Raw genomic sequence first — 27,182 nt, 5'->3', positions numbered from 1 at the left:
TGCCCCAGCAGGTGTGATTTCCTCACCAAAGGGTAGAGAGGAGCAGGTGGTTGAGGGTGGGGTGCTGGCCTTCCACTGTGACCTGAGAGGCCCTCTATTTCTGTCAGACACTCCCATCCCACACCTATCTTGTGTTAACCAGATGGTGTGAAAACCTCTCCCTCAAAGGTCTTCACACCAGCTTTACCAGGGCTAGGGATCAACCTGATGCGTTGTGCTTCCTCGATTCCTTCTCTTTACCAAAGACCCAGATCTCACTTTTCCCCATAGCTTCTTGCTCCAGCTTGTCTCCGGCTTGCTAACATCCTGACTCCATGCCCTCCAGCACCAGGCAGCCCCTCCCAGCCAGGAGTCATCAGTGCATGTGGTGGCAGGCACCTGGCTACCCTGTCATCCAGCTGAGGCAGGAGCTGTCCAGAACTGCAGCTCTGAACTTGGCCTCAGCTTCCTCTGCCATCTAGAAATTTCCTATAATGTTGAGTCCTTCCATAAACATCTCCATCTCTCCTGTGTGTGCTTCACAAAATTCCACATTGTAAGGAAGTTTGTATCATTTCAAACTGCAGACAAAATCACCAGTGCTATGAAACACAAAACTGGGAGGCCAACTAACTTGAATCCATTTTGGTTAACTATTATGTTCTGGATGGTTCCGCCTATCGAAAGGCAAAATACTAGGGAAGAATATTCCTTTGGGGAACCCAAGCAATCTCATGCTACAAAGGCACCTTGTAGCTGTTCCCAAATCATTTCCCTTTTCTTAAAATTTTACTTATTGGGCCTGGCACCGTGGCCTAGAGGCTGAAGTTCTCACCTTGTATTCACCAGGATACCATATGGACGTCAGTTCATATCCTGGCTGTTCCATTTCCCTTCCAGCTCCCTGCTTGTAGCCTAGGAAAGCAGTAGAGGATGTCTCAAAGCCTTGGGACCCTGCAACCACCCACATGGCAGACCCAAAAGAAGCTCCTGGCTCCTGGCTTCAGATCAGCTCAACTCTGGCTGTTGTGGCCACTTGGGGAGTGAACCAGAAGATCTTTCTGTTTCTCCTCTTCTCTATAAATCTGCCTTTCCAATAAAAATAAGTAAATCTTTAAAAAAAAAAAAGGTGGGGGAGTTTATTTATTATTTGAAAGTCAGAGCAATAGAAACAGATCCTCCATCTGCTGACCTGATTTGAAGCCAGGTCTCCCAACATGGATTCAACCACCCAAGGATTTGGAGCCTCTTCTGCTGCTGCCCCAGACCATTAGCACAGAGCTGGATCAGAATTAGAGCAGCCAGGACCCAAACCAAAGCTCAGATGGGATGCCAGCACTGCAGGTAGGGGCTTAACCTGATACACTAAGGTGTCAATTCCCTCAACCCTGATTTTGGACCTCAGGCTTCCCATGTGTGAAAGGAAGCCACATTTCTTGCTGCCTCCTCTTCACACAGAGCTGCTGATGGGTTTCTAAGAGCAGACTGGGCTGAGCTGTGAGACCCCTGGGCAGGTAGTTGCCACTGTAGCGTGGTTTTCCACAGTGTGGTTTTCTACTCCCACCAGCAAATGTTATTCTCAGGACCGAGAAGGACAAGAAGCACTCAATGTAGGTAACTAGGCAAATGATTGCTGAGCTCTCTCAGCTGGCATCAAGGGGACAAGTCTTGGCACTGAGATCTCAGTGACTGCAACACCAGGGTGACTGTAGCTTGTATACAAACCATCAGCATCCTGTGGGAAAGGAGAGGCCGGCAGGTGGCCCAGCAGCTAAGTCCCTGCTTAGAATTCTCCTTATCGTAAATCAGAGCAACCACTTTTAATCCCTGTTACTGTGCTTCCTGTTAATGTGCACCTTGAAAGGCAGCAGGTGATTTAAATACTTGGATTTCTGCCATCTTCAAGGAAAACTCACATGGAGTTCTAGGTTTCTAGCTTCAACCTGGCCCAGCCCTGGTATTGCTACCATTTAGGAAATGAACTCAGCAAATCGAAAATTGCCTTCCCTCTATATCTCTTTCTCCCTTTCTAACAAGGGAAAAAAATTAATATTTCTTTAAAGACTTCTTTGTGCCCACATCTTATATAAATGCCTGGTTTGAAATTCTAGTTCTGCTACCAATTCCAGCTTTTTGCTACTGTACACCTTGAACAAGTGATGGCTCAAATAAGTTGAATCCATGTCACCAGGTTGGAAACTGGGTGTTGAGTTCCCCGGGTCCAACTTTGGACCATCTCTCCCTCTCACTTTGAATAAATAAAATAATAAAACTTCCAAGGCCTCTTTTAGTATATAATGTTTAAATTATGGTAATTTCTCTCGAAGTAGATACATGTGGGCCTTCATTTCTTGTGAACAATTTTGCAATACATGCATTTCCTGTCAGTGCAAGTTCAATGTGCTTCTTATAGTTAATGCATGTGGCAAGTTGGATGTTCCCTGGTGGATTGTAAAGACAGAGCCTGTTGTCTGCTTTCTGGACAGAGGTGGTTGCAAATCCCTCCTACCCAATCATGAGAGTAGAGATCGAGCAGCTGCTCACTGGGGATTCCTTCATGCCAATAATCTGCCTGGTGTCAGAGTTGCTCATAGACTCTAAGGAGTCCATCAGCACTAGGAATACTGTTCATATGAACCAGCTTAATAAGACAAAATCTATTAAATATCATTGAAGTAATAGAGAATGGATGAAGTGCCCCCAAAAAGGTGTCCACAGTATGAATTTCTAATCTGAAAAGAAGAATCACATGGGAAAGGTTTTCTTTTGCCCAAGTGTGAGGCTCTTCAATGACGCTACACGTTTACACCAGCTGTTGTTGATCAGAAGCTATTAAGGGACCCTCCCATGGCACAGAATCAACCCCAGTGGATGCTGTTTCCCCAAAACAGCTACTCCCATGAAGATCTACTTCAAGATAACTTCCAGAAAGTATCTTTATAATCTTATGCACCTGAAGAGTGATAACATCTCACACAAGGAGGGATCAGAATTTGAAGTTTTTAGTAGCCCCTATGCTGGCATGAAAGATTATTTCTTTTTAATTCGCCAGAAAAAGTTCCCGTCTCATCCTTACATCAGGACTCAACTTTTGATGGGAGTAAATAAGGAAAGGACCTTAGCACAAAAATAAAGAAACTCAAGTGAGATCTTTGTAGAGATCATGGAGCAACTGATCAAAAAGAAACTCAAATGAGACTAATCAATGTCTCCTTTTGCTAAAGGAGAGAGAATATATATCTCTGGTTCCTGTTACATCATCTGCAAAGAAGAAATGCAGTGAGATGGGAAAAGATAATAGATGCAAATAGCCCTGCCTTTTCCAAATGCCAACAGTGGCTGTGTAAAGGTAGTGACCCAGAGTTTTCTTTTCCATTACATTTTTTCATCTCCTAATTTATTTTTATGTAAGGAAATGTTAAGAGAAAGAACGCAGCAGATATGAGCACTGGGGTAGGATGGAGCAAGGTGGGCAGGGAGTAGATTTAGATCAGGTCTATGATGTCTTAAGCTAATGCCCAGTGAGCAGAAAATACCCCAGCCCCCTCTTTCCGTCCTTTATTCATATTCTTTAATTTTTGTAAAAACATCATTTCAGTGCAACAAAGCCCAAGTGAGGAGGAGACATGACTGTCCCACCAGGACACATCTGCTTCCATCACTACCAATCAGGACACTTATGTGCAAATTCACCATTGTTAATCAGTCATCTTCTAGTCTTCTTGCTGTTGGCCTTGTCTAATGACCATCAAAGTCTCTGAACTCAGAGCTTTGGTATGAAATTCAGACTTCATTTAGTTCAGGACTTTTTTCTAATTTATTTTTTTAATTTTATTTTGATAATCTTTACATAATTGCTTAAGGCACAAAGGGTCAATGGTTATAGGAAAGTGGGTAAGAACATTGGTTCCACATTATTTTTTTTTCTGTATCTGGGGTAAGGGTGGAGATAAAGAGAGAAGCCCCACCCCCATAGTTCATTAATTTTTTGCTTACCCAGTGACAGAGGATGATGAGGTCATGTTTTCTGGCATATCAGTCCAAGATTTGAACCTTTAAAAGTAGAAGACATCAAGAGCTTAAAAAGCTCGTGCAGTAGTCCTTTAATGGTCTTGAATGGATAGTGACGTTTTCCAAGACGCTAATTCTGCAGTGACAGAACCATCATTGCTCCCTTTTGTGCTCACTTGGGACGCTGTCCTTGGTCATTCTGAGTGACAGCAGTGATGGACTCTAGCTGTAAACATGCAACTGAAGAACTTTTTCTTTTCTCTCGAGGCTACTATATAGGAAGATACTCTGGTCCCAGGCAGAGTAGCAACAAGCCAAAGGCCCCAGGGATGATCCTGGAAGTTCTGGATGAGCAGCAGAGACCTGTGAGCTAAGGGTACCTAGACTTTTGCAGAATAGAATTGATCACCCAGCCCTCGCATGGTATTCCCCAGCAAGGCTGTGCTCTGCAGCAGTGGGATTCTAACATTTGTGGTCTATAAATCCTTTTTGCATGGTCAGAACTTTCTGTGGTTTCATTTTGTATCAGTTATAATTTTATAATTACTTTGTACAACTGCTCTTTTTTGTGGTCTTTAGTGCACATTCAGAAATGAGGGTGAATTGGTATCCTTTTGTTTACTAAAGAATGCATGGGGAGCAGGTGTTCAGCCCGTTAGCCAAGATGCCCATATCCCACATTAGTGCTTGGGTCAGTTCCCAGTTCCAACTTCCTGTTAATGCAGATCTTATAATGTACTGGTAATGGCTCCAATAATTCATTTTCTGGCTCCATGTGGAAGACCCGGATAGAGTTTTCAGCTCAGCAGAAAGGATCTATTTTTCTCTACCTGTCAAATAAATAAAAATATTCACCTAAGACAATACATTTTGGTTCATATACAGAGAACAGATTTCATGTATTTCATAGAAACAAGTCTCAAAAGATAACATTCACCCGTTCCTCTTTTTCTACTTCAGCCTCCTCATTCCTTCCTTTATTTATTTATATTCTTTATTTTTTTGCAAAACATCATTTCAGTCCACTCCATAATCAATATTCAACAGGTGAAGAGTAAAAAGATGATAGTTCAACAGGAGTGTAAATAAATAAGGGCTAAAAACAATCAAATCACAAGATGTCCATTTCATTCCTACACATATTATGCATTCTATATTAACTATTATGTATCAGAGAAAATACATGATATTCATATTTATAAAACTATTTTATTTCACTGAGCATAATGATTGTTAATTGCATTTATTTTGTTGCAAAATACAGGATTCCATATTTTTATGACTGAGTAGTATTCCTCGATATATATATATAATATATATATGTATACCACATTTCATTTAGGTATAAGTTGATGGCTATCTCAGTTGATTTCATGTCTGAGCTATTGTGAATTGAGCTGCAACAAACCTGGGGGTATAAATAACCCTTTCAAATGCTGGTTTCCTTTAATTTGGGTGAGGTTCCAGGAGTGGGATGGCTGGGTCATATGGCAGGTCTCTGAGGAATCTACAGTTTTCCATAATAATTGTACTAGTTTGCATTCCTGCCAACAGTGCATTAAAGTACCTTTTTCCCCCTATCTTCACTAACATTTATTGTTTTTCTGGTTTTGGATGATAGTCATCCTAACTGGAGTGAGGTGAAACCTCTTTAGGGGTTTTATTTGCATTTCCCTGAGGATTAGTGATCCTGAGCATTTGCATTTTTTTCATATACCTCAGGCCATTTGTATTTCATAAAAGGTAAGGTTTTTCAAAGAATGTATGCCTTTATGTTTTGCATCCAGAAAGAGATCCTGGGCAGTGAGCATATTGCATGATTTGGGGGCTCCTGTGGTCCCAGTGTGAAGAAGCAAGCACGAGACCCCTTCTCCAGCCTGGAACTGCTTTGAGCTGGCATCAGTTAACCTCTGCCAGGAAGGGCAGGTTGGAAGATGTCTCTGCTGCTCTCCCATTCCTCATATGTGGCTTTTGGCAGGTTTGAAAACACTCTTTTGCTCTGAAATGACACAAGAAACAGAGGCGTTCTACATGACTGTCTTTTATGAAAGTGTTCCTAAGGTATTTAAAAACCTTTTAAGTAGGCCACATTATATCACGTGACTAGCATATAAAGAGAATTCTCATTGGAGATTATCAAGTTGCTCTTTGCTTCCTTGCACACAGGTGGGAAGGTGAGCCTCAGGGAAGATGCCTGGACAAACCTGCCGCCTTGTCCCCTCCTTGTCTGTATCTTTCCCTACACAGGTGAATGAGCTCATGGGCTCATCTCTCCCCCTTCTTGTTAGTGCTCTGGCCTTCCCTTGGCCCTTGGCCCAGATCAGCACCACCACACTCAGATGTAACTGTCCTGCATGCTGGATCCCTGGCCTCACAGAGACAGGTGATAAGGCTGACAAACCCATGTGCCAGCATCCAGGAATTCTCCTCCAGGGAACACTCTCATTTTACAAGGATTTGAGGTCCTGAGGTTGAGATTGCCACAGCAGGTATTACTTTGGATTGTCTGGGGTATAGGCAGTAGGAAGGAATGTCCCAAGGCAAGGGGACACTTGTGAAACAAAAAGCAGAGTGGACCAGAAGAGAGTAACTGCACCCTGCAGCCCCTTCCGACTTCAAAAGGAATTCACCAACCCCCAGGTAGCTTGTTTACTGACCACCTAGCAAATAGCCCGTTGCTATTGCAGTTTTCAACTGAATAATATGCCCCTGTCTTCAAAGAGAGAAAGCTAGAAAACATGAAAGGACCCAGAGAATTATGAGAGCCGGAAAGAGGCCAGTGAGTCTTGCCACTGCTAGATATTTGTGCTGATTTGCAATCATACCACTTCACAGCTAAATCTCCGGGTAGATCTAAGTGAGTTAAGGATTGCTGAGTCTGCCCATGTTGCCCCACAACGGCATGCCTCTGTCCCATCCCAGGTGCCCCTCTCAGTCTCAAGGATCCTTTGCTGGAGATGGAATAGGGGGAGGAGTCAGAGCCATTAGCATCAGCATGGCGAGTGGGCCAAACCACTTGCATCCCCAATACTGGCAGGGTCTTAGGACACTCAGCATGAGGTCATTTTTCCCTTCCCTAGACTGTATTGACTCATGGGATTTATTTGGGTTCTTCGCCTGAACTCACTCCAGAGCTGAAATTTGTGTGCAGCTCCTGGGACCCAATCAGGAAAGACCCTTTAGGCCCTGGACCAGGGCCTAGCCAAAAAGAAAAAAAAAAAATCAGGAAAGTACATGAAGCAGGACATGAAGCCAACAGGGTGGAGAGAAGAGAGAAAAGTCAGGCTAGTCAGTTTGGAAGATCTCATCCATCCATGGAGAGCCAGTGATGGAGAAGTGAACACTGAAATCCAGTGTAGCCCCTGAGGAGGCTGAGAAGCAGCGTAGCATCTGAGGCCTGTCTGGGCAACCAGGTGGCTTTTTGCTGCTCTGCTGTGGTGGTGAGCCCTGATGGCTCACCCTGATGGGGGAAAGCCTTATGTAACCAGGACTGACTACTTGAGTTGATAGGAAGGAAGCATCTGATGCTGCTCACGGTGTCTCTGGGTAACGTTCTCTGCCCAATCGCTTTTGATAATAAAATTTAGTGATAATTAGCAACACCCTTTATTTCTAAGTGAGGAACTGGGTTCCCCAAAAGCCTTACTGTATTTTAGACCCTGCCTCTTTCTAATGAATTTAAGGTAGACTCTTTCCTCTTAACCATCCTCCTGCAATTTCACTACACCTAAGTCTAATGAACTCTGTCTTCCCAGATCGTAAGGGTTGAAACATTGCCTGGCCCTGGGGGAGATATCACAAATCCCAGATCAGCCTAGGCTGAATTAGTGAGCTGTTTCCTGTACCATGGCAAGGACGCATCTTGGTTCTGGGTCATGCTCTCACCTCAGGTCCAACTCCACATGGCTTCATAATTAGCAAGACTGTTGGGGCCCAGAGGAGGCCTGAAACCAATTTTGAGGTTGGATAACTTAAATTAATGCTTTTTACTCCTAAATGAGTCCCAGATTTTGAGCACCATAAATTTTCCATTTCTCTGCCTGACCAGTCACGCGCTTCAGCCATGATGTTTCAGGGTTCCGACTGCTGCCTCTCCCAGATTTCTCTCTGAGCTCCTTGCCATGGGTGGGGCCTCAGCAGTCCTCACCTGCAAAGCAGACAGAAACACCAAGACACCCCTCTGAGCCAGCAGGGCATGGACTGCCTATTGGGATTCAAGTGGGCATGGGCAAAATTAGGAAAGAAATCTGAAGCTCCATCTATTCCCAGTAGACTACTCCAAGAGCCTACTCCAGTAGCCCTTGGGCCACTCTTTAAAATAGAACACTGTCTTCAGGAACTTCCTTTCTCAAGTCTTACTATTTTGGTGAGGTTCATAAATTTAGCAGAAGGTCAAAATAATGTAGGTTTAAACAGGATAGAACGTCTTGTTTCCTTCCGTCTGGTCCCCTGGGCTAAGCTGTCTACAATCATCAGCATGGTGGTTTTGTGCTGTCAAGGGCCCACGCTCCTCTTCCCCTCTGGAGTGGTACCCTTGTCTACAGGGTTGAAAATAAAAAAGGAGAGACTGTCCCTTCCTTTCAAAGCACAGCATATACTTCCATCCAGTTGACCAGCGTGGTCACATGACCACTCAGTGCGTGTACAGACAGCCACACTCACCTGCAATTTGTGCTCCATACTGGGTCAGGTCTTTCAGAATCATTAATGCCTCTTGATCAAGTTTATACAAGCAAGGTTGAGCGATGTGGTCATTACCAGAAGGGCATGTGCCCAGTGATGGTCAGGGAGTTCCAGCATTGAAGGAAGAAAGTACAAATGATTGTAGAAGACCATTATCTGTCTCTTCCCTGTGTGTTTTTTATACCTTCAAAAGATAGACCCTGTTAAGATACAAACTACCATGGGGAACCCAGTTTATGGATGAGATCAGAGCTTTGTCATTTCGAAGGCATGGAGAAGGGGATAAGGGAGAGACACACAGGCTAGCAAATTCTGAGTACTTCTGAGACACAGAAGTGTGAAGAACAAGGAAGTGTTGGGACCCAAAACCATTCTCAATTGTCTAATTCACAGTGGCCAGCTCTGTGAATCGGCTGTGCTCCTCCATTCCTTCTGCCCTAGATTCATCAGAAAACCTGTTACAAGAAATAGCATAGAGCTTAAACAGACCTAGAATTGAATCTCCACACCACCTCTGGGGTATGCAGAGAAAGACACCATGTTAGCCCTTCTCAGTTCACTTTTATATTTTTAAGTTGGGACAATAATATTCCCCAGGAGTGCTGTTAGGAGATGTAGTTACACCAGGCCTGACCCAGTGTACACACTCAAGGAGGGACAGATGTAATGAGAAACTTCACTTTCTGACAAGTCTCCGGTGTCTCACATGAGTCCCTGTGGTTAGGGAGCATGACCAGTGAGACAAGGTCGCAGGGTAGGCAAGCGAGGATTGTATGACACACTGAGACCCCAGTAGACACATAATACTTAGGGTGTCTATCTGCCCAGGTTACCATAACCAAAACACTATGGACCAGGCAACTTCAACAACAGCCATGTATTACCTTGCAGCTCTGGAGGCTGGGAATCCAAGAGCAGGATGCTGGCATGGCCAAGTTCCCATGGAGGCCAGGTCGCGTGCTCACATGACCTTTCTTCATGATGAAGAAGAAAGCAAGCCGTCTGGTGTCTTTTCTTTGAAGAGCACTAATCCCATGATGACCCTCCCAGCCCCCTCACTTCTTATCCTCATCTAACTCTTTGTTGCCTTCCTTTGATCTCTGTGTACCATCCTGTCGGGGACTTGGGCTTCAAATGTCTCGATTTGGAGGAATACCCACATTCAGTCTGTAAGATTGCCACTGCCATCATCCACACAGAAGTCCCAAAAGCAAAGCAGATCTTTTTTATTTTACTGACTGTTACCTCCATTGGGGAAAGCACTGTGATACTATAGGTATGGAGAAAACACTCCCCCTGAGGGCAGCATTCTTCACTTTGTATAGAAGGAGAAAACAAGTTTCCCCTGCATGAGCTTGCACATGGGGAGTGGGGTGAGGTCTGAGTTCTGCAACAGATGGGTAAGAAATTTCAGAATTAGGCATTTTTATATCCAAGCTAAATAATGCTCTCGGCCAAGTAATCTCAGTCAGTTTATCTCTTGGCTCCAATTTTTGAAGGCAAATACCCCCAGCATAAATAAAACAATAAATAGAAAACTTACCCTAATGGTGGTTCTAAGGAAAGTTATTTAACCAGAGCCATGGTGAGGGCAGGAAAAACATCCTCCACACTGTTAACAGGAAGAGACAGAACAAGAGAGGGAAGCCTGAACAAAACTGGCTTACCCTGGGTCAGACTTGTCCTCACTTAGCATGGCCATGCCACCGTGGGGTTATTTTAATCTTAGAAAAGTGCATTAAAGCAATTGTGTTAGTGAAACTCATCCAAAATATCAATGAAAACCAGGCTGTTTGGAGAAGTGCTTGCTGCACTGCGTGGCAGAACCCATGCAATATGCATATTGGACTTGATGCCACCAAGGAGGAAAATATGATCATTTCCAAAATCTGGCTTTTAAACAAGCAAAGCTGAACAGTATTGAGGGTGTGCCACGCTGGGTCACCACTCAGCACCATTAAATCTTCTAGAACAAATAACTGCCGTGAACTCACTCCCCCTCTAAGGATAGCTTCAGTGTCATCTCTGCCATGAGTCTTTGTGCCAATCTGTTTACTGACAGCTTTGATCACCTGTTCCCTTTTCCTGACTCTTCTTTCTGCAATTCAACTTGGTCTTTTTCTTTAAGATTTGCTGGAGCTACAAAGTACAGATACAATATGCTGTTGAAAGAGGACATTCCAGCATCAGACAGAGGTTGTATTTATAAAATAAAATTAGGTAGGTTCATTTATACACCTCAGACATCAGAACAAGTCCTTCTCAACTTGGACTTACACAATCATTCATTTGTTTATAAATAATTTATTGTAACTTCAGGCTGGACAATAAGCAAAGGTTAAACATGAACTTTTAGCAGCTTTTTTTATAATTTGAGGTTACAATTGATCCATTTGAGTGATTTTTACTTTATTGTGTTTCCTCTCTGTCAAGATATTTATTAAAATGTTCTTAAGTCTTAGAGGCAAAAATCGGGCCCGGCACGATAGCATAACGATTAAAGTCCTAGCCTTGAACGTGCCAGGATCCCATATGGGTGCCGGTTCTAATCCCGGCAGCCCCACTTCCCATCCAGCTCCCTGTCTGTGGCCTGGGAAAGCAGTCGAGGACAGCCCAAAGCTTTGGGACCCTGCACCCATGTGGGAGACCTGGAAGAGTTCCTGGCCCTGGCTTTCGGATTGGCTCAGCTCCAGCCTTTGTGACCGCTTGGGGAGTGAGTCATCAGACAGAAGATCTTCTTCTCTGTCTCCTCTCCTCTCCGTATATCCACCTTTCCAAATTTCAAAAAAAAAAAAAAAAGACTTATAGGCAAAAAAATGGTAATTTGAACAAAATCAGGTGACCCTTCAAACTCAAATCACACATGGTGGCATGAGAGCAGGTGACAAAATACCATAGACCCAATGTGGGAAGAGGCAAAACCTTCTCCATACTGTAACATTTTCCCAATCCTCTGGCTCTTGGTTTGACTTTTTTCTCATCTCCATAACAACATACATTTCAAAACAAACAGTGCAGGGTAATATAAAGAGAACAGACAGAGGAATTTGAGAGGTGATCTTTGAAATTACAGTTTTCTTTTCCCCCAGTGATTCTAGCCTGCCCCTCAATACCCCTGGATTCTAGTGCTGTAAAGCTCTAGCCCGTCTGTGAGTGAGAGCTAAGAGAAGAGTATAGATCTGGATCCTTGGGTGCAAACTAAAGTGCAAATAACGGGGAGAGAGGGGACCCACAACTCCTGTACAAGGCTTCCACCCTGAATAAGTAGGCAGAGAGGAGCTGTGAACAACGTGCTTCAGCATTGTTTTAGAACAAATCTCTCCCAGGTAGAGTGATTCAGCCCACAGTTTGCTGTCTTACGATTCAGGGTTTCTCATGAAGCAGACAGTGGCTGGGCCTAGAGCCGTGGGAAAGTGGATTTAGCTAAACGACTGAAAGGATGTGTCAGTTGTTTGCCCCTCAGTGATTCTCCTAGTGGCCTCTCCTCTACAGAAGAATGACTTCTTACATGGAGGTTCAGGACACCAAAAACAGGAAGCAGAAACTGTGGGGCCTCTTAAGGTCCAGCTAAAGCTAGTGCAACTTCCATATATTCCATTACTCAAATGGTCACAAGCCAACACAGACTGAAGGGAGATGAGGCCAGACCCCTTCTCCCCAGGGTAGTGGAGCTGCCTGCGGGAGGGAGCCATCTTTACAAACCAGATGTCACCTCCACACACAGGAAGTGAATTCCCTCGGTCCAGGTGGTCCTGAGAGAAGCTCCCCACCCTCTTTCCCCCACAAGCCCCAACCCAGTCACACCACTGCTCTTGGGTGGGCTCACATCTGCAGTAGCAGAGTAAAATATGATTGAGTGAAATATTGGAAAAAAGAAAAATTTAGTAAACCCACACTGCCCTTAGATTTCAAAAGATCAAACAAGTTTAAAAAGATAAATAAAAGATACAGAAATTTTGAAAAATCAAAATTTATTAATGGGTATTTATGTGGCAAAACTCTTCAAATAAAGAATATATATTATTTTCTAAATTTGTAAAAAAGAAAGAAAAAAAATGACTACAGCTTAGACCACAAAGAAAACTTGAAAAAGAAGAAAAAGTATAATTTCATAGGCCACAGTTTCTTCCACCACACCACATACACAGAGACCAAAACAAAATAAAACAAAAAGGTTAGATGTTAGCAATCATGGATTAAACTCTTTTAAAAAAAAAAAAGCCTGAAATTTTTAAAACACTGATAAATTACTGTTGGATCTGGAGTTCTAGAAAATGCTGACAGTTGGGACACCACCAAAATAACTTCTTGAGATTTTTTTAAGAATCACACACTTACTGTCAATAAGCAAGAAAAAAACAAAACAAACAACAGTTAAAACTTAGCAAATAACAGCAGATAAATCTACAGAACACGGAAATAAGGGAATCTATGAATTAAGAACAAATCAATGAAAACAAAGTGAAATTCATACAACTGAGAGATGTCTTTGACCATTATTATTGATTAACATAATAAACATTTTTAAAATTGTGACATCACTTTTTCAAATTTTTATTTCTATTGTTTATTCATTTATTTGATAGACGAAGAAAGATACAGAAAACAAACTAAGCACCTACTAGTTCACTTCTTTTTTTCAAATGAAGTTATCTTTATTATTATTATTTTCATTTTATGATACAGTCTCATAGACTCTGGGATTTTCCTTACCCCCTCCTTAAGTCCCCTCCTCCCCACACTTGAGTCCCCCTATATTATTACTATTCTATAGTTCTTCATAGACAGTCATACATCTCTCATTGTGGCCATGGACAATGGCAGAGAGTCCTAGTTCACTCCTTTTAATGCTGACCACAGCTGGAAGCAAAGGTGGGTGCTGCAAACTCAACCTGTGTCTCCCATGTAATCGTCACCTCCTGCTTCCTACAGTAGCAGAAAGCAGGAGTCAAGAGCCGGGGTGAGACTCAAAGCCAGGCACTCATAAATAGATCCCAAGCATTCTAAGCAGCTTCTTTATGACTCGGACAGACACATGACCTTAGGAATAGATTTTTAAAACCAGACTGTGGAGAAGGTCTTACTTAAAAATGCAAATCTTCCCTTGAATGCCCTATTTATGAAGAAGAAAACATAATTATAAGAAGTTGCAACTTCCTTTCCCGTGTCTAATTAATGAATCACATTGTTCTGAATAATCAAATAGGAAGCAGCAGATGAGAATGATATAAATTATCTTGAAAAGGAAAAAAACATACAAATAGAAATCCATTATCAAGATATGTGGTGAAACAATAATAGCTGAAACTAAACAGATACATCACAGAGACAACAGAACAAGTGATAAAGCTAATGAACATTTACCATATGCTCAGGGTGACATTTCATCAGTTGGAAGGGTCTTGTTTGCCCAGCAATGAAATCACTGGCTCATATGCCAACATCCTATATCAGGCGGCTGGATTCAGTATTCACTTCCTCTGCTGACTCCGATTTCCTGCTGATGCCCTGGAGGGCAGTAGGTGATGACCCAGCAGTTGATCGGGTCTCTGCCATCCTTGTGGGAGACCTGGATTGAGTTCCTAGCTGTTGGTTTGGGATTCACTTTCTCTCTTTGCCTTCTTCCCTTCCTTTCTCTCTCTCTCTCTCTCTCTCTCTTTTTTAAGATTTATTTTTATTGTTTTTTTTATTGGAAAGGCAGATATACAGAGAGGAGAGACAGAGAGGAAGATCTTCTGTCTGATGATTCACTCCCCAAGTGAGCGCAACGGCCGATGCTATGCCGATCCGAAGCCAGGAGCCTCTTCCGGGTCTCCCACGCGGGTGCAGGGTCCCAAAGCTTTGGGCTGTCCTCGACTGCTTTCCCAGGCCACAGGCAGGGAGCTGGATGGGAAGCGGGGCTGTCGGGATAGAACCGGCACCCATATGGGATCCCGGGCGTGCAAGGCGAGGACCTTAACCACTGCGCCACCGCGCCGGGCCCCTCTCTCTCTCTTAATTTTAAAATCATTGGAAGGTGGTAGGCTGTTTAGCAAATGGCATTCACACAGTTGGCTAGCCATTTAGAAAAAAGAGCGAATACATCAGAACTTGTACTTCACACCTTATGCTAAAATATATTCAAGATAACAGTTAATGCTTCCTGACAATTTTTATGTGCCTGAAACTACTCAAAGTTATTTTTAATTTCAATGAATCTCACAATAATCCCACAAGAGAGGACAAATTGTTTTCCTCCCTTTTAGATAAAGGACACACAGAAAGATGAATTTTAGTTTATCCAAGTTAGCACACCAAGTTACAGAATCAGGTTTTGAATCCTGGTAGTTTGGCTCTACAACTCACCTTCTATGAATATAGAAAATGGAAATTATAAAATAACTGCAGGTGCAAAGAGGGAGGGAGGGAGGTGTGTGGAGCAGTACGTAAGTGACCACATGGAACACTTACACCCCATTATCAGAGGAACTGGCTCCAGTGCCGGCTGCTCTGCCTCCTACCCAACTTCCTGCCAATACATGCCCTCCTGATGTAGCAGGTGATAGTTCGGCTACCCATGGGGGAGACTTGGGTTGAATTCTTGGCTCTTGTTTTCAGTTTGGCTGTTGTGAGAGTGAATCAGTCTAGCATTTGGAGAGTGAAACCAGTGAACCACAGAATGGAAGAATTTTATCTATCTATCTAAATCTATCTATATATGTATCCATATCTATATCTATCTATGCCTGTTTCAAATAAAAAATGAAAACAAAAAAAAAATGTTGATTAACAGGACCAGCGTGGTCCAGTAAGTTAAGCTGTGACACAACTGCATCCCATAATGGTCCCAGTTCCAGTTCCTGCTACGCTACTTCCAACCCAGGTTCCTGCTGATATGCTTGGAAAAGCAACAGAAGATAACCCAAGTGCTTGAGACCATCACCCCACCCACATGGGAGACCCAGATGGAGTTCCAGGCACTTGGCTTCAGCCTGGCCCAGCACTACCTATTGCAGCCATCTAGGGAGTGAATAATTGACTGGAGATTCTTCTCTCTCTCTCTACTTCATTATCTGCCTATAACTCTGTTTTTCAAATAACATAAAACTTAAAAAAAAAAAGTAACTAGGGAAAATGACGAAGGGCTTTCTAATATATATGGAAAAACAGATGCTATGATGGATATAACTGGCTACTCACATTTTTAAAAATCTCCTGTACATTAACAAGAACATAAGTAAAATTAGAAGGTAAATAAAAAATCAAAGGAATAGCTTACATTTAAAGGTTACACATGACTCTATAAAGCATTATTGTAAATCAATAAGAAAAGCTCAGAACTTCGGTGGAAAAGAGGGGAAAGAGTGTGAACAGGCAAGTCTTAATCAAGGAGAGTGGGAAAGGACTTGTATGTTTACACAGAAAACTGGCTCATCTCAGAATTCATAAAACATAAAACATGTAAACAATGATGCACTTCCTTCCCACAACTGGCAAAAAAATTTAATTGTAAAAGTCAAGTTGAAAGTATAAAAAAAAAACAGAAGTACTCATGAAATAATGTTGGAACCACAAATGAGCATTTTTTTCTGAAAGATAATTGGACAATGTAGGAAGTGATTTAAAGTTTACAGAAATGGAATAAAAAGACAAATACTCTAATGCAAGTGTTTCTGAATCCATGCTTTTTTCATAATATAAATTTTCCATGGTTTTTTCATAATATATATTTTCTATGAACTTTTTAAGACCACTTTTATTACTTTTTATTGCATGAACTTCAACCCAGATATTCTACTCCCCTTTCTTTTCTACTGATGGGTGGATGAAATATTTGTGTCTGAGTAAGTTCTATCACAGTGCTATGTATACTAGAGACAAAACAAATAGGCTGTCAGTGCACAATGGCGAAAAACTTATAAACTGCCTTTGGGGCTGCCAAGTGAGCGTTTCTGCAGCCATTGGAGAAGGCAGGGGAGAAATGGTTACAGTGAATTTTCTAAACTTTCATACAAGATGGTCCTGTTTTCAGAAATACACGTTAATGTGGTATGTGTGTCCTCTGAAAAGCTAAACACACATGCTACTCTTGAGTGCTATAATGTAAAATTCTTCTCCCTTCCTCTTCTTCCTCCTTCCTTTATGCATTTTCCAAGTTTTCAATGAAGAAAACAGATGCTTCCGATGAAAGTGGGTTTATATTGTTAAGTCATTGTGTTCTGATGAAAAACGAGGCTTTTATTGTTCAGTCTGTCATATCTCAATAATGAACCTGGACAAACTTGATGTTTACATGTGTCTTACTAAAGATACGCCGTTCTTATTTCTGCCTCTCCCTTTATTTTTTTTATTCTGATTTCCTCATGTTACCAAATATTTCCTCTGGGCTTTCATCTTACCCTTGCTTTTGGCGTCCAAGGACATTATTATGGAGAATATGCCAGCGTGTGTCAGCAAAATGAATCAACCGAGAGCGTTGACCTTGGATCCTTTTCTCAAGTAGCACATAAAGAGCAGCCTGTAACGGGAGACTTATGGACAGGGCAAGCAGGAGATGGGGAAAGGGAGACCACTCATAGCAAGCCCCTCTCTTTGCCCTGGCTCCACCTTTGGCAACAGCTGACTGCTTCTGTGTCCCTTTGACTCTTTCATAGAAGTGGGCTTGTAGCACGCATGCTCTCTCTAGTGAAGTTCAAGTCTGGTGTCTGTTTTAAAAGACAAGTCAAGGGGCCAACGTGATAGCTCAATTAGCTAATCCTCCATCTATTAGCGCTGGGAACCCATATGGGCACTGGTTCACGTACTGGCTGTTCCATTTCCTCACCCACTCCCTGTTTGTGGCCTGTGGGATCCTGCATCCACATGGAAGAAGCTCCTGGCTCCTGACCAGTTCAGCTCTAGCTGTTGTGGTCATTTGTGGAGTGAACCAGTGGACAGAAGGTCTTTATTTCTCCTTCTCTGTAAATCTGCCTTTACAACAACAACAACAATAAAAGATGAGTCAGGCTGAGGGGCAGACTTTAAAGAAATGGAGAAGCAGAGAGAATTGCAATGGAGGCAGCAGCTCCTGCTGAGAAATGTGGCTGCTACCATCTAGAAGGTGGCATGTGTATACACGCTTGTCTGTACATACTTACACTTTTATGCTTGTGTGCGCAAATTTTACATGAAAACCAAAACACCAGCATAAAATGGAGAGACTGGAAGCAACAAGACCAGTTTAATTGGTGGCCCAAGTTACAGAAGATGACAGTGAGAATAGGGAGAAGTTAATGGCGAGAAAGATTTTTAAGAAATGAAATCGGAACTGCTCTAGTCCCTGATTGGTAGTAAATGGCTGTCCTCAGTTGCGTCTATTTAAAGGATTCCCTCTAGCTAAAGGAGCAGCCCTAAGTGTGCAACTCCCTGTCATGCACTGGCCCTTCCAGTTCCCAAGAGTGAGAAACTGATTGGCCTAACTCAAGTTAGATGTGCACCTCTGGTCCAATCAACTGTGACCAAGGTCAGATTCACGGATCACAAATAGTATTGCTGCCATCTATCTGTGAAATCCACAGACCACGTTCCATCTCCACCTCTAGATTATTTTCCTCATGAGAACAAGCAGCTGAATACTGTCAGCAGCACCTTGTGAGAAATCTAGGACATAGGTGATAGTCAAAAGCCACTTGTCAGACAGATGAATGCAGAAACAAATTGACAAATAAAGAGAATCACAGACTCGGTAGGAGATGCCATTAAGTCATCCCACCCCGCCCTCCAATTATGCTCTGCTCATGAGCCTAATTTATCACGGGAGAACTAGCTTCGGCAAAATTACATCAATTACCTTCAGTACGTCACTGAGCCTTTGTGGTCTAACCCAAGAAACACCCCACCCTCCAGCAACCCCTCACACACACACGAGTGGTTTCAGTTATGAATTATGCTCTGAATTCCAAACAATGGAAACCTAACCCATTTGTAATTTCAGAAGTACCTACAGCTCTCCAAGCAAGACGATCTGTGACAGAAGTAGGCCGACGAGGAAAGGTGTTTGTCCTAGGAAACTTGGCCTACGTGTAACACTTTTCCATCTGATTGTTTAGTGTTCTTCCGTGAAATCCAATTTCCTTAAATGACCTCTGTTCATAGGAAACTATTTGGTTTAATCTGTGGGAGCTATGGCATATTTTTAACCATCTCTGAAGGCCAGCTCCCTCTCCACTGAGCGTGCCTGATATGCAAACAGATGTTTCATAACACTCAGCACACATGAGCTCACCACTGGCAAGACAGTTGCACACCATCAGCCCACAACTCTTCTCACATCTCCCGCATTATCCCACAAACCCAAGTTCAGAATCTGCAGGCAAACTTGAATCCTTACCACATCATAGAAGAGCGAAGGGTAAGCCCCCAGTTTTGATTTCTCAATTTTTTAGTATTAAGAATAAACTAATGACCAACAGGAAAATATGCATCACAAACAGCTGAACTAAGGAGTACAAAAAGATGTGTAGTCTAACTGTTGCAAAAGAATGTAAAGTATCCAAGTAAAGAGTTCCACAGTGACTTGAGTTTTGATGGCATCATATGAGATTGGGCTGCCATGCCCTTGAACTCATCCAGTTTCAGCAGCAATTTTATTATGGGTGAAAATGCTGGGCCCATAACCCCATTACACAGTGAAAGCATTCATGACAAAGGGTTGCATATGTCATCAAATGCACTTGAGTTTTATTTTAAAGGTGTTGGGAGGAGTGGTTTGTAGAATAATAGGTTAAGCCACCTCTTGCAATGCCAACAACCAGTATAGGCACTGGTTTGTGTCCTGGCTGTTCCACTTATGATTCAGCTCCTTGTAACACATCTGGGAAAGCAGCAAAAGTTGGCCCAGGTCCTTGGGACACTGCACTCAGGTGGAAGAGCCAGAGGAAGCTCCTGGTTTCTGGCTTCAGACCAGCTCAGTCCTGGCCACTGCAGTCATTTAGGGAGTAACCCAGCAGATAAAAATTTCCTTGTCTCTCTCGCTGTATTGTGCCTCTCAAATAAATAAAATAAACCTAGAAAAAAAAGTAATTGGAGCCATTAAACAATTTTGAGATGTGAAGTGGATTCACTTCTGTTCTGGAAAAATCTCTTAAAACAAGAGTTGGTAGATTATGGCTTTGTGCTACATAGATCTTGTGATACTATCTATAAGTCACTCAAGAAATTATTTGTACTCTTAGTCTTTATCCAGGATAATCCAATCGAAAGAGGATGAATTCCTGAAGCAAGCAGGGCTAGGTTTGAATATCATTCAGCCACCATCTGGCTGAGTAGCTGGGGTCTCGTGTTGCTCTCTGGTGAAGACAGTGATTGTAGGCTCACGGGCTTTGCTAAGAAGACAGTGGGAGGACAGTCTTTATTGTCCTCCCACTACTGTCAGATACAGCCAAGTCCAAATGGTATTTTCGAGCCTAGAAGGAAAACCAGCTAGCATCCTATTAAATCACCGCTTTGATAGACACACTGTTGCATTTAATCCTCTAGCTTAACCAGAGCATTGCATTGGTGATGTGTGAACTGACATTCATACTTTGCAAATAAGGAAGCAGAGGTAAACTGAGGTCAACGCCAAATCTTGGATCTGAATCAAACTGCCAGAAAACAATATTGTAGAGCATTAAACTGGGTTTCAAAGACCAGTGTTATGAAGTGAGAGCTCCAATCATCCTAGCAACCTTTTAACCAAACACTGGTGCGGATTTGCTGGCATGTATAACACTGAGAACATCTGGCCTTCCCATTATCCTCTCACAAGAAAAAAAAAAATGATGTGTAAACTGATCTTTAGGCCAATTATATGGTCTAAGTGCTATGGTGTTTGTGTTGGCGCCTCTGGCTCCAGGTTGTAAGGACTTCATTTGGAGCCACACCCCTCTTATTGAGACCGCCCATCTTACTGTAAATTATACCAGGGATGTGCTTCTGCTGAATCTGAACCTTTGTTCAGAAAGATAAATATGTATAAGTGCGTCCTCAACCCGCTGCATGTGCACAGCACTGTGGGAGGTCCACTAAGAAGTAAGCTTCTCTTCTGTGGCATCAGGAGGAGAAAGGAACACAAAGGGCAGACCCTGGAGAAGGCTTTGGTCACAGCCAATGCTCTGCTCTTGTTATTGTGCTTGTTTAAAGATGTATTTATTTATTCTAAAGACAGAGTTACAGAGCAAAAGAGAGACAGAGAAAGATCTGCCTACTGGTTCATTCCCCAAATGGCCACAATGGCTGGAGTAGGGCCAGGTCAAAACCAGGTGTCTGGAACTCTGTTTGGGACTCCCACATTGAGGCAGGGTCCCAATCATTTGGGCCATCTTCCATTGCTTTCCCAGGCTCCCTAGCTGGATCAAAGTGCAACAGCTGGGACTCAAATGGGCACCAATATAAGCTGGTGCCACACGTCAGCCTAACTGCACCACAATGCTGTTTTTTCCTTACTGACCAATCTTACTACAGAAACCAGGTATGGAGCACAGATTCTCCAGTCTGCTGTTAACTCTGAGGGTGCTCAGTTAGGACTAGCGACACCTGATATCATGATGCCCAGTTGAACTTTCACCAGAAACAAGGTCATTCTCGCTCTAAGGATCTGTGTCCCCACATTCAGAGGCAACGTTGGACTCTACTGCATCTGCCAGGCAACATGAGCCATGCCGTATTTCATACTTTTACCAGAAATGGTCGACTGAATGCCAGGATGCCTGTGAAAGACAGGTGGTGATGATCCCCATCCCACAACACACTGGTGTGCCATCCTGGGGGCTGTGAGCTGGTCCCTTCCTCTCTGGGCTGCTTAGTAGAGATCTCTGAGCTCAGCCTAAAGTAACAGAGACCATGGTGAGCCACAACCCAGTATTCTGGTGCTGTAAACTTGTGGCTGGACACTGAGGATGCCATTGGCCACAGAAAGTGGGGCTTCTGGGACAGGCATGGTAGCCTAGTGGCTAAAGTCCTCACCTTACATGTGCCAGGATCCCATATAGGCACTGGTTCATATCCTGGCTGCTCCACTTCCCATCCAGCTCCCTGTTTGTGGCATGGGAAAACAGTAGAGGATCGCCCAAATCCTTAGGACCCTGCACCCACATGGGAGACCCTGAAGAGGCTTCTGGCTTCTGGCTTTGGATCAGCTCAGCCCCAGCCATTGTGACCACTTGGGGAGTGAACCAGCAGGTGGAAAATCATTCTCTCCAACCTTCTCTCTGTAAATCTGACTTTCCAATAAAAATAAATAAATCTTTAAAAAGCAAAAAGAAAAGTCAAGCTTCCTGCTTTTCCCCAAGCCCCCAGACTCCATTGCCTTCCTTCATTTCATCTTCAGCTGACAAGTGTGAGAGGTCATCTTTTATTTCACGGATTCTGTGAGACCTGTTTGGAAACAATCAAGAATCCTGCTATGGGTTTTAAATGGAGTCATGGGTAGAAAAAGGCTGAGAAATTCTGATTTTTGTCTATGGATAAGACAGCCTCTGAGAATGATAGTAGAGTCACAGTTGCGTGAAAGAAGCAAATGGGCTTCTGGATTAAACAGTCTCCTCTCTTGCCGCCCTCCCCCCGCCCTACTCCTTTTCACTTCTCCCACCCCTCGCCCAGTGGCAAGCTTAAAAGGAGAGCTGAATGAAGCTGGATGGAGACCCAAACCCAAGCACCAGCAGCTCTTTCCCAGGCTCCTAACTTCCATTCTTCTTTAAAGGAAATTCTTATCTTGAGTCTCTCAGTCTGACTTAGCCTGTCTAGGAATGAAGGGCAGAATAGGTGGTACAGTAAATCCTGACTCTGTGTTGTCATTACAGGAATTCATCACAGATGGTAATCATCAGGCCCTCACATCTTGAAGGAAAGAGCTTTATCCAGAGCCATAAATAAACTATAGCCATAGCTTAGATTTATAAAGCTATAAAAGAGGGTTGCTTGGACAACCAGGAATTCACAGTACTGAGTTGCAAAATCAACAGAACACCTAAACACTTGAATATGAGTTGAGTGTTCTATCCAAGCAGCAAGAGACCACGGTGACATTTCTGTAGAGAGTTGGATCTCAGAGTAAGGTTAAGTCCTGGTCAAATCTTCCAAAATGCAAACTCGGAGAACCTAATGCTCTTCTAGCTCAATGTGGCATTGTAATCCTTAAACTAACTGCAGGTCGGTCAAGCTTGGCCTTTCCTCATCCAGATTCTCTCTAATGCCTTTATCTTTGCAAATGAATTTTCAGTTCATTGTTAATGTTGCCCAAATCCCTATTATTCCCAAGTGGCTTCAAATAATTTCGTCGTGTGTGACCCAGAGTCTCATATGTGCAGAGCATCCCCATGAGGCTCTGAGTTATGGGGCAGCAAGGCACGAAACAAGGCCATACCCTTCCAGAAGTTGGTCATCTGATTGGGGAGACAAGTCACTGATAGCTAGAAAGTTGCAGTATGCAGGCTGCAATGTGCTGTGCAACCTGTAATTAGAAATGAACTCCAGGCCGCAAAGGATGAGTACAGGTTGCAGGTGTTGTTCTTGACCCAGAGCTAACTAGCCTTTAAATTCCAAACTCTCAACCTCTCCCCACTTCATGTTATTCCCAAGTGGCCTGGAAAGGAAAAGTCTGGGCTCTCTAGATGGGTCTGACCCAGGATGAGCATGTTTCCTGGATCAAGAGGTCAGGAACTGTCCCACGCTGCAGCCTAGGCCATGTAGCTCCCAATCCTAGTGTTGGGTTTAAAAATGAGCTTGAGGACAGAGGGAAATGGCAGCCTCAGGGAGGAGGGATTTTGCAGACATTGCGAATACACAATTGAGAGCAGTAAGGTGTTTGTTCCTGGGCCTAGGGGAGCCAGGAACCCACAAAGTTGACACTCACTGGGGTGGAGGCCATGCACATGGCCATAGCTTGCCTAAGTAAGGCTGAGGTGTCTCATGGGAAAAGTAAGAGATGTTCGCAACCAGGAAGGCAGGCATGCACGGTGGGAAAATGCCAGAACTGCCTTCCCTTCCAATGCAGCTGGGCCTGTTGAAGGCACAAAGGGTATGCCTGCGATGCCGGTAATCACAGTGCCATGCAACAGGTGAGATGAGGCTGCCTGGAGCTGGACTTGGACTCTACACCTTGAAGAACCTGCTGTGAGGGCCCAGCTGTCAGCTCTGCCTTGACCAATCTGAGTCCCCAGCAATGGTGGGAGAAGAATTCAGGGTAGTGGACAATTCAGTGGTATAATATTCCCAGGTTGTATTTCTCAGTGACCTATGGGTACCCAGACAGGCTCAGCAGCATCTGGGAGAAGAGGGACTCCCACATCAGAACAAGGGCGAGTCAAACTGTCTGTGAAAGAGCCAGGGAAAGACAAGGTCAGGAAGCAGAACGTGTAGCCCTGGGTATCTGTGTCTCTTCCGCACCAGCTAACTCCTTAATTCACTGCCCAGTACCAATAACTCAGGGGGGGTGGGGCAATTTCATGCACAGAGCCACACTGTGAGACAATTCTGGTGATCAACTCACTCTGCACCCTTGCATTACAGTAGAAAAGCTTCTGACCTTCACCTTGGGCTGCCTCCAGGAGTGCCTCTGATGCATTCCTTGTGTTTGTGAGACTTGGGGATACCTCCTCAGACAGCAGAAAGGAAAGCAGAGGACTCTGTGGGGCTCTGGGGCTCTGCAGCCCTAGGAGAGGGCTTTAGCCTTTCTGAGCTTCAATTTCTTCATCCCCATGATGGTTGTAAGCCGCAGCTCCCTCCACACTCCCCTCTGCCCACAGGCCTGCTGTGGTGGCCATGCCCAGCTCACGTTTGCCTCTCTGTTCTCTTCCAGGGGCGCTGCATCAACTTCACCCGAATCAAGAACAACCAGCCAGTCAAGTACCCCCTCAACAACGCCTACCACAACACCTCACCACCTCCTGCCCCTATCTACACTCCCCCACCCCCTGCTCCTCACTGTCCTCCCCCACCTCCCAGTGCCCCGACCCCTCCCATCCCATCCCCACCTTCTAACCTTCCACCTCCTCCCCAGGCTCCACCTCCCAACAGGGCCCCACCCCCTTCCCGCCCCCCTCCGAGACCTTCTGTCTAAACCCAAGCCCTGGGCTCTAGGCTCTCTCAGAAACTTCGGGGAGGAGGGGCCTTGGTGGCCTTAGAACAGTCTTTCCAGGTAAAGGTGAAGAGTGGTGACAAAGCCCACTGAATTCACACACTTTTTAAATCGGTTGGCAATGCCAGTACACCAACAATGGTGATCAGCGGAAAGCAACGAAATTTTGAATCGCCTGAGAGCAAATGATGAGGCAAATACAGTCACATTTATAGCCAGTCAGCCATCACCTCTAGAAGGTTCCAGAGACCATGAAACTGCCAAATGCTCCAGAAGGGATTGTGTCTCACAGAGACCTGGAAACAAAAACCTTTTTCAGAGGGGGAAATGAGGAGTTGGGTAAGAAATAGCACTGCTGAGTTTCTAAACGCAGCCTTGCTTCCTCTGCTCCATCTCCTTCACCAAGGAATCCTCGCACCATCCCACCCCCCTCCAACCTCGTGCCACCCTGGAAGGTGGAAACCTGGGCCTTCAACTTTGGGAAAGCTTGAGGAGTCTAGTGTGGCAAGAAACTCAGCATCACATGGGAACCCAGGAGGGTGGGCTCCTGTGATCTGCAGATACGTTAACTCACACGCCGTATTGTGCTTCTGCTCTCTCCCCGTTTCCACACCAGGAAGGGAGCAGGTGTTTACAGATGGAAAAGGTATGTTGCTATGTTGATGTGCAAGTGCAAGCTGTTGTGTGCCTTGACAGGAGAGTGTTGATGGGAGCATCAGACAGTTCCTCAAACCCACAGGCCAGCAGGAGCTAGAGCTAGAGGTTGTCAGCTCTGGCCAGACATGGTCCCCCAAATCAATGGACAGTGGCATTTGTTAAAGCACAACTTGTTCATGATTTATGTTTAAAAACCAAGGTTTGTTTTCTGGAGACAAACTTGAGTTGATCATTAGTTCACATGGTACCACTGATTTTTTTTTTTTTCCTTCTTGATGAAGTTGTGCACCAACAACTTCTAAATAGCATTGAGATACAACATAATAATCCAAGTATCCCCAGGTTCTTTAATTAACCTCAAAAGAAGCATTTGTGTGGATGCAACTGTATTTCTCCTTTGCTTTCCAACTTGCAGATAGCATTAGCTGTTATCTCAAGGGAGATATCACAATATGCACAACACAGAAATGCTCTGAAATCCCTACCTTGCTAGGACCCCACCCATTTCTTCAAGTGTCCCTGTGAGTCTATTGAGTTAATAAGCCCTGTGATCACTCACTAAACATTGAGCTTCATCACCAGATGTCCTTGTCCAGGGCTCCTACACCAACTTGTTCAAAAGCATCTGCCCTCCAGTATTTCACGGGTCTTAAAGCTCTTGTCCCAACCCTCTCACATTCTAAGTCTTGTGGGAACAAAATAGGATATAAAGGCCAAACTTAGTGCTTTGGCCTATGGCCTCCAAAGATCCCTCTGAACTACATCAAACCATCTCATTCATGGGATATGAGTGTCTGGGGTGCATGCCCACAGCAGACACAGCAATCTGTCACAGCACTAATTCTTCTAGATCCTTATCAGCTCACGACTGCCTATCCATTGCAGCTGAGAGAGATGGGTCCTATTTTCCATCCCTACCATACAAAACAAAAGTAAACCATTGGCAAGGGGCAGTGGGGAAGCTCAAGGTCATAAAGCAACACTTCCCCATCTATACATTATGCCCTCCCCTCTCACAGCCTCTTCAAAGAATCCCCTGGCTTTCCAATAGCACAAAAATTGGAGATGGTTTCCAGGACTTAGGAAAGCAACTTGCTCCCCTTCATCCAGCCCTATTGCATTGTCTATTTTTAGAGCACTAGGCTGCATCTTTAGTGTAACCCCCTTGTGGAGCAGGGGCAAGAGTGTCTCACCCACAGCTGGGGACATTACTGGGCCCCAGAAAACCATTCCATAGGAGAATGAGTTCCCCAGGCTCACAGTGTAGAGATGTTGAGCCCATGGCCACTGTTTTGACTGCTGGCAGTCCAAAACAGTCCTCCCCGTGCCACAGCTGGCCACATGACTGGGCAGCCCACAGAACACCCAAGCCGAGACCCTGACATGGCTCTGCACCCAGGTGGGTGAGCAGCGTGCAACAGTCCCAGACTCAACAGCACTGTGCAGTTTCCAAGATTCTGTGCTGGCCATGTGTTTTGATTAACTAGGGAACTGCAGCTATTCAGGAATGATGATTTTTGAAAGGGTTAGCAGAGTCTGTCCTTAAAACTGACTCTTTATGTCACCCCTAGTCACGCAGAGCCCTAAAAAGGAGAAGCTTCTCCACATTGGACGAGCATGGCCATGTTTTTAGAGCAGGCTAATGACAGGCAGGAAAATTCTCTGGCTGGTTCACAAAATCCATCCAGTGTTTGTGTCATTCCCTGTAAAAGGCAGGAAATATATGATTGTGACCAGAAAACTGCACAAAGTTCAATTTTCAACCCCTGTGTTATTG

General features: G+C 44.1%; 1 protein-coding gene across 1 annotated transcript in view; it reads left to right on the top strand.

Annotated features, from left to right (window-relative positions):
• Window positions 1–24,730, top strand: part of ANTXR1 (ANTXR cell adhesion molecule 1) — a 194,004-nt gene extending 169,274 nt beyond the window's left edge. Inside the window, exon 18 of the mRNA XM_040994030.1 lies at window positions 24,470–24,730. Within this exon, the coding sequence (XP_040849964.1) occupies window positions 24,470–24,730 (261 nt within the window). The remainder of the gene's footprint in view (window positions 1–24,469) is intronic.
• Window positions 24,731–27,182: the final 2,452 nt, after the last annotated feature.

This window comes from Ochotona curzoniae, unplaced genomic scaffold, assembly GCF_017591425.1.
Source record: "Ochotona curzoniae isolate NIBS_2020 unplaced genomic scaffold, NIBS_Ocur_1.0 contig_883, whole genome shotgun sequence".
Lineage (NCBI taxonomy): Eukaryota > Metazoa > Chordata > Mammalia > Lagomorpha > Ochotonidae > Ochotona > Ochotona curzoniae.
This window is presented reverse-complemented; position numbering and strand designations above follow the sequence as displayed.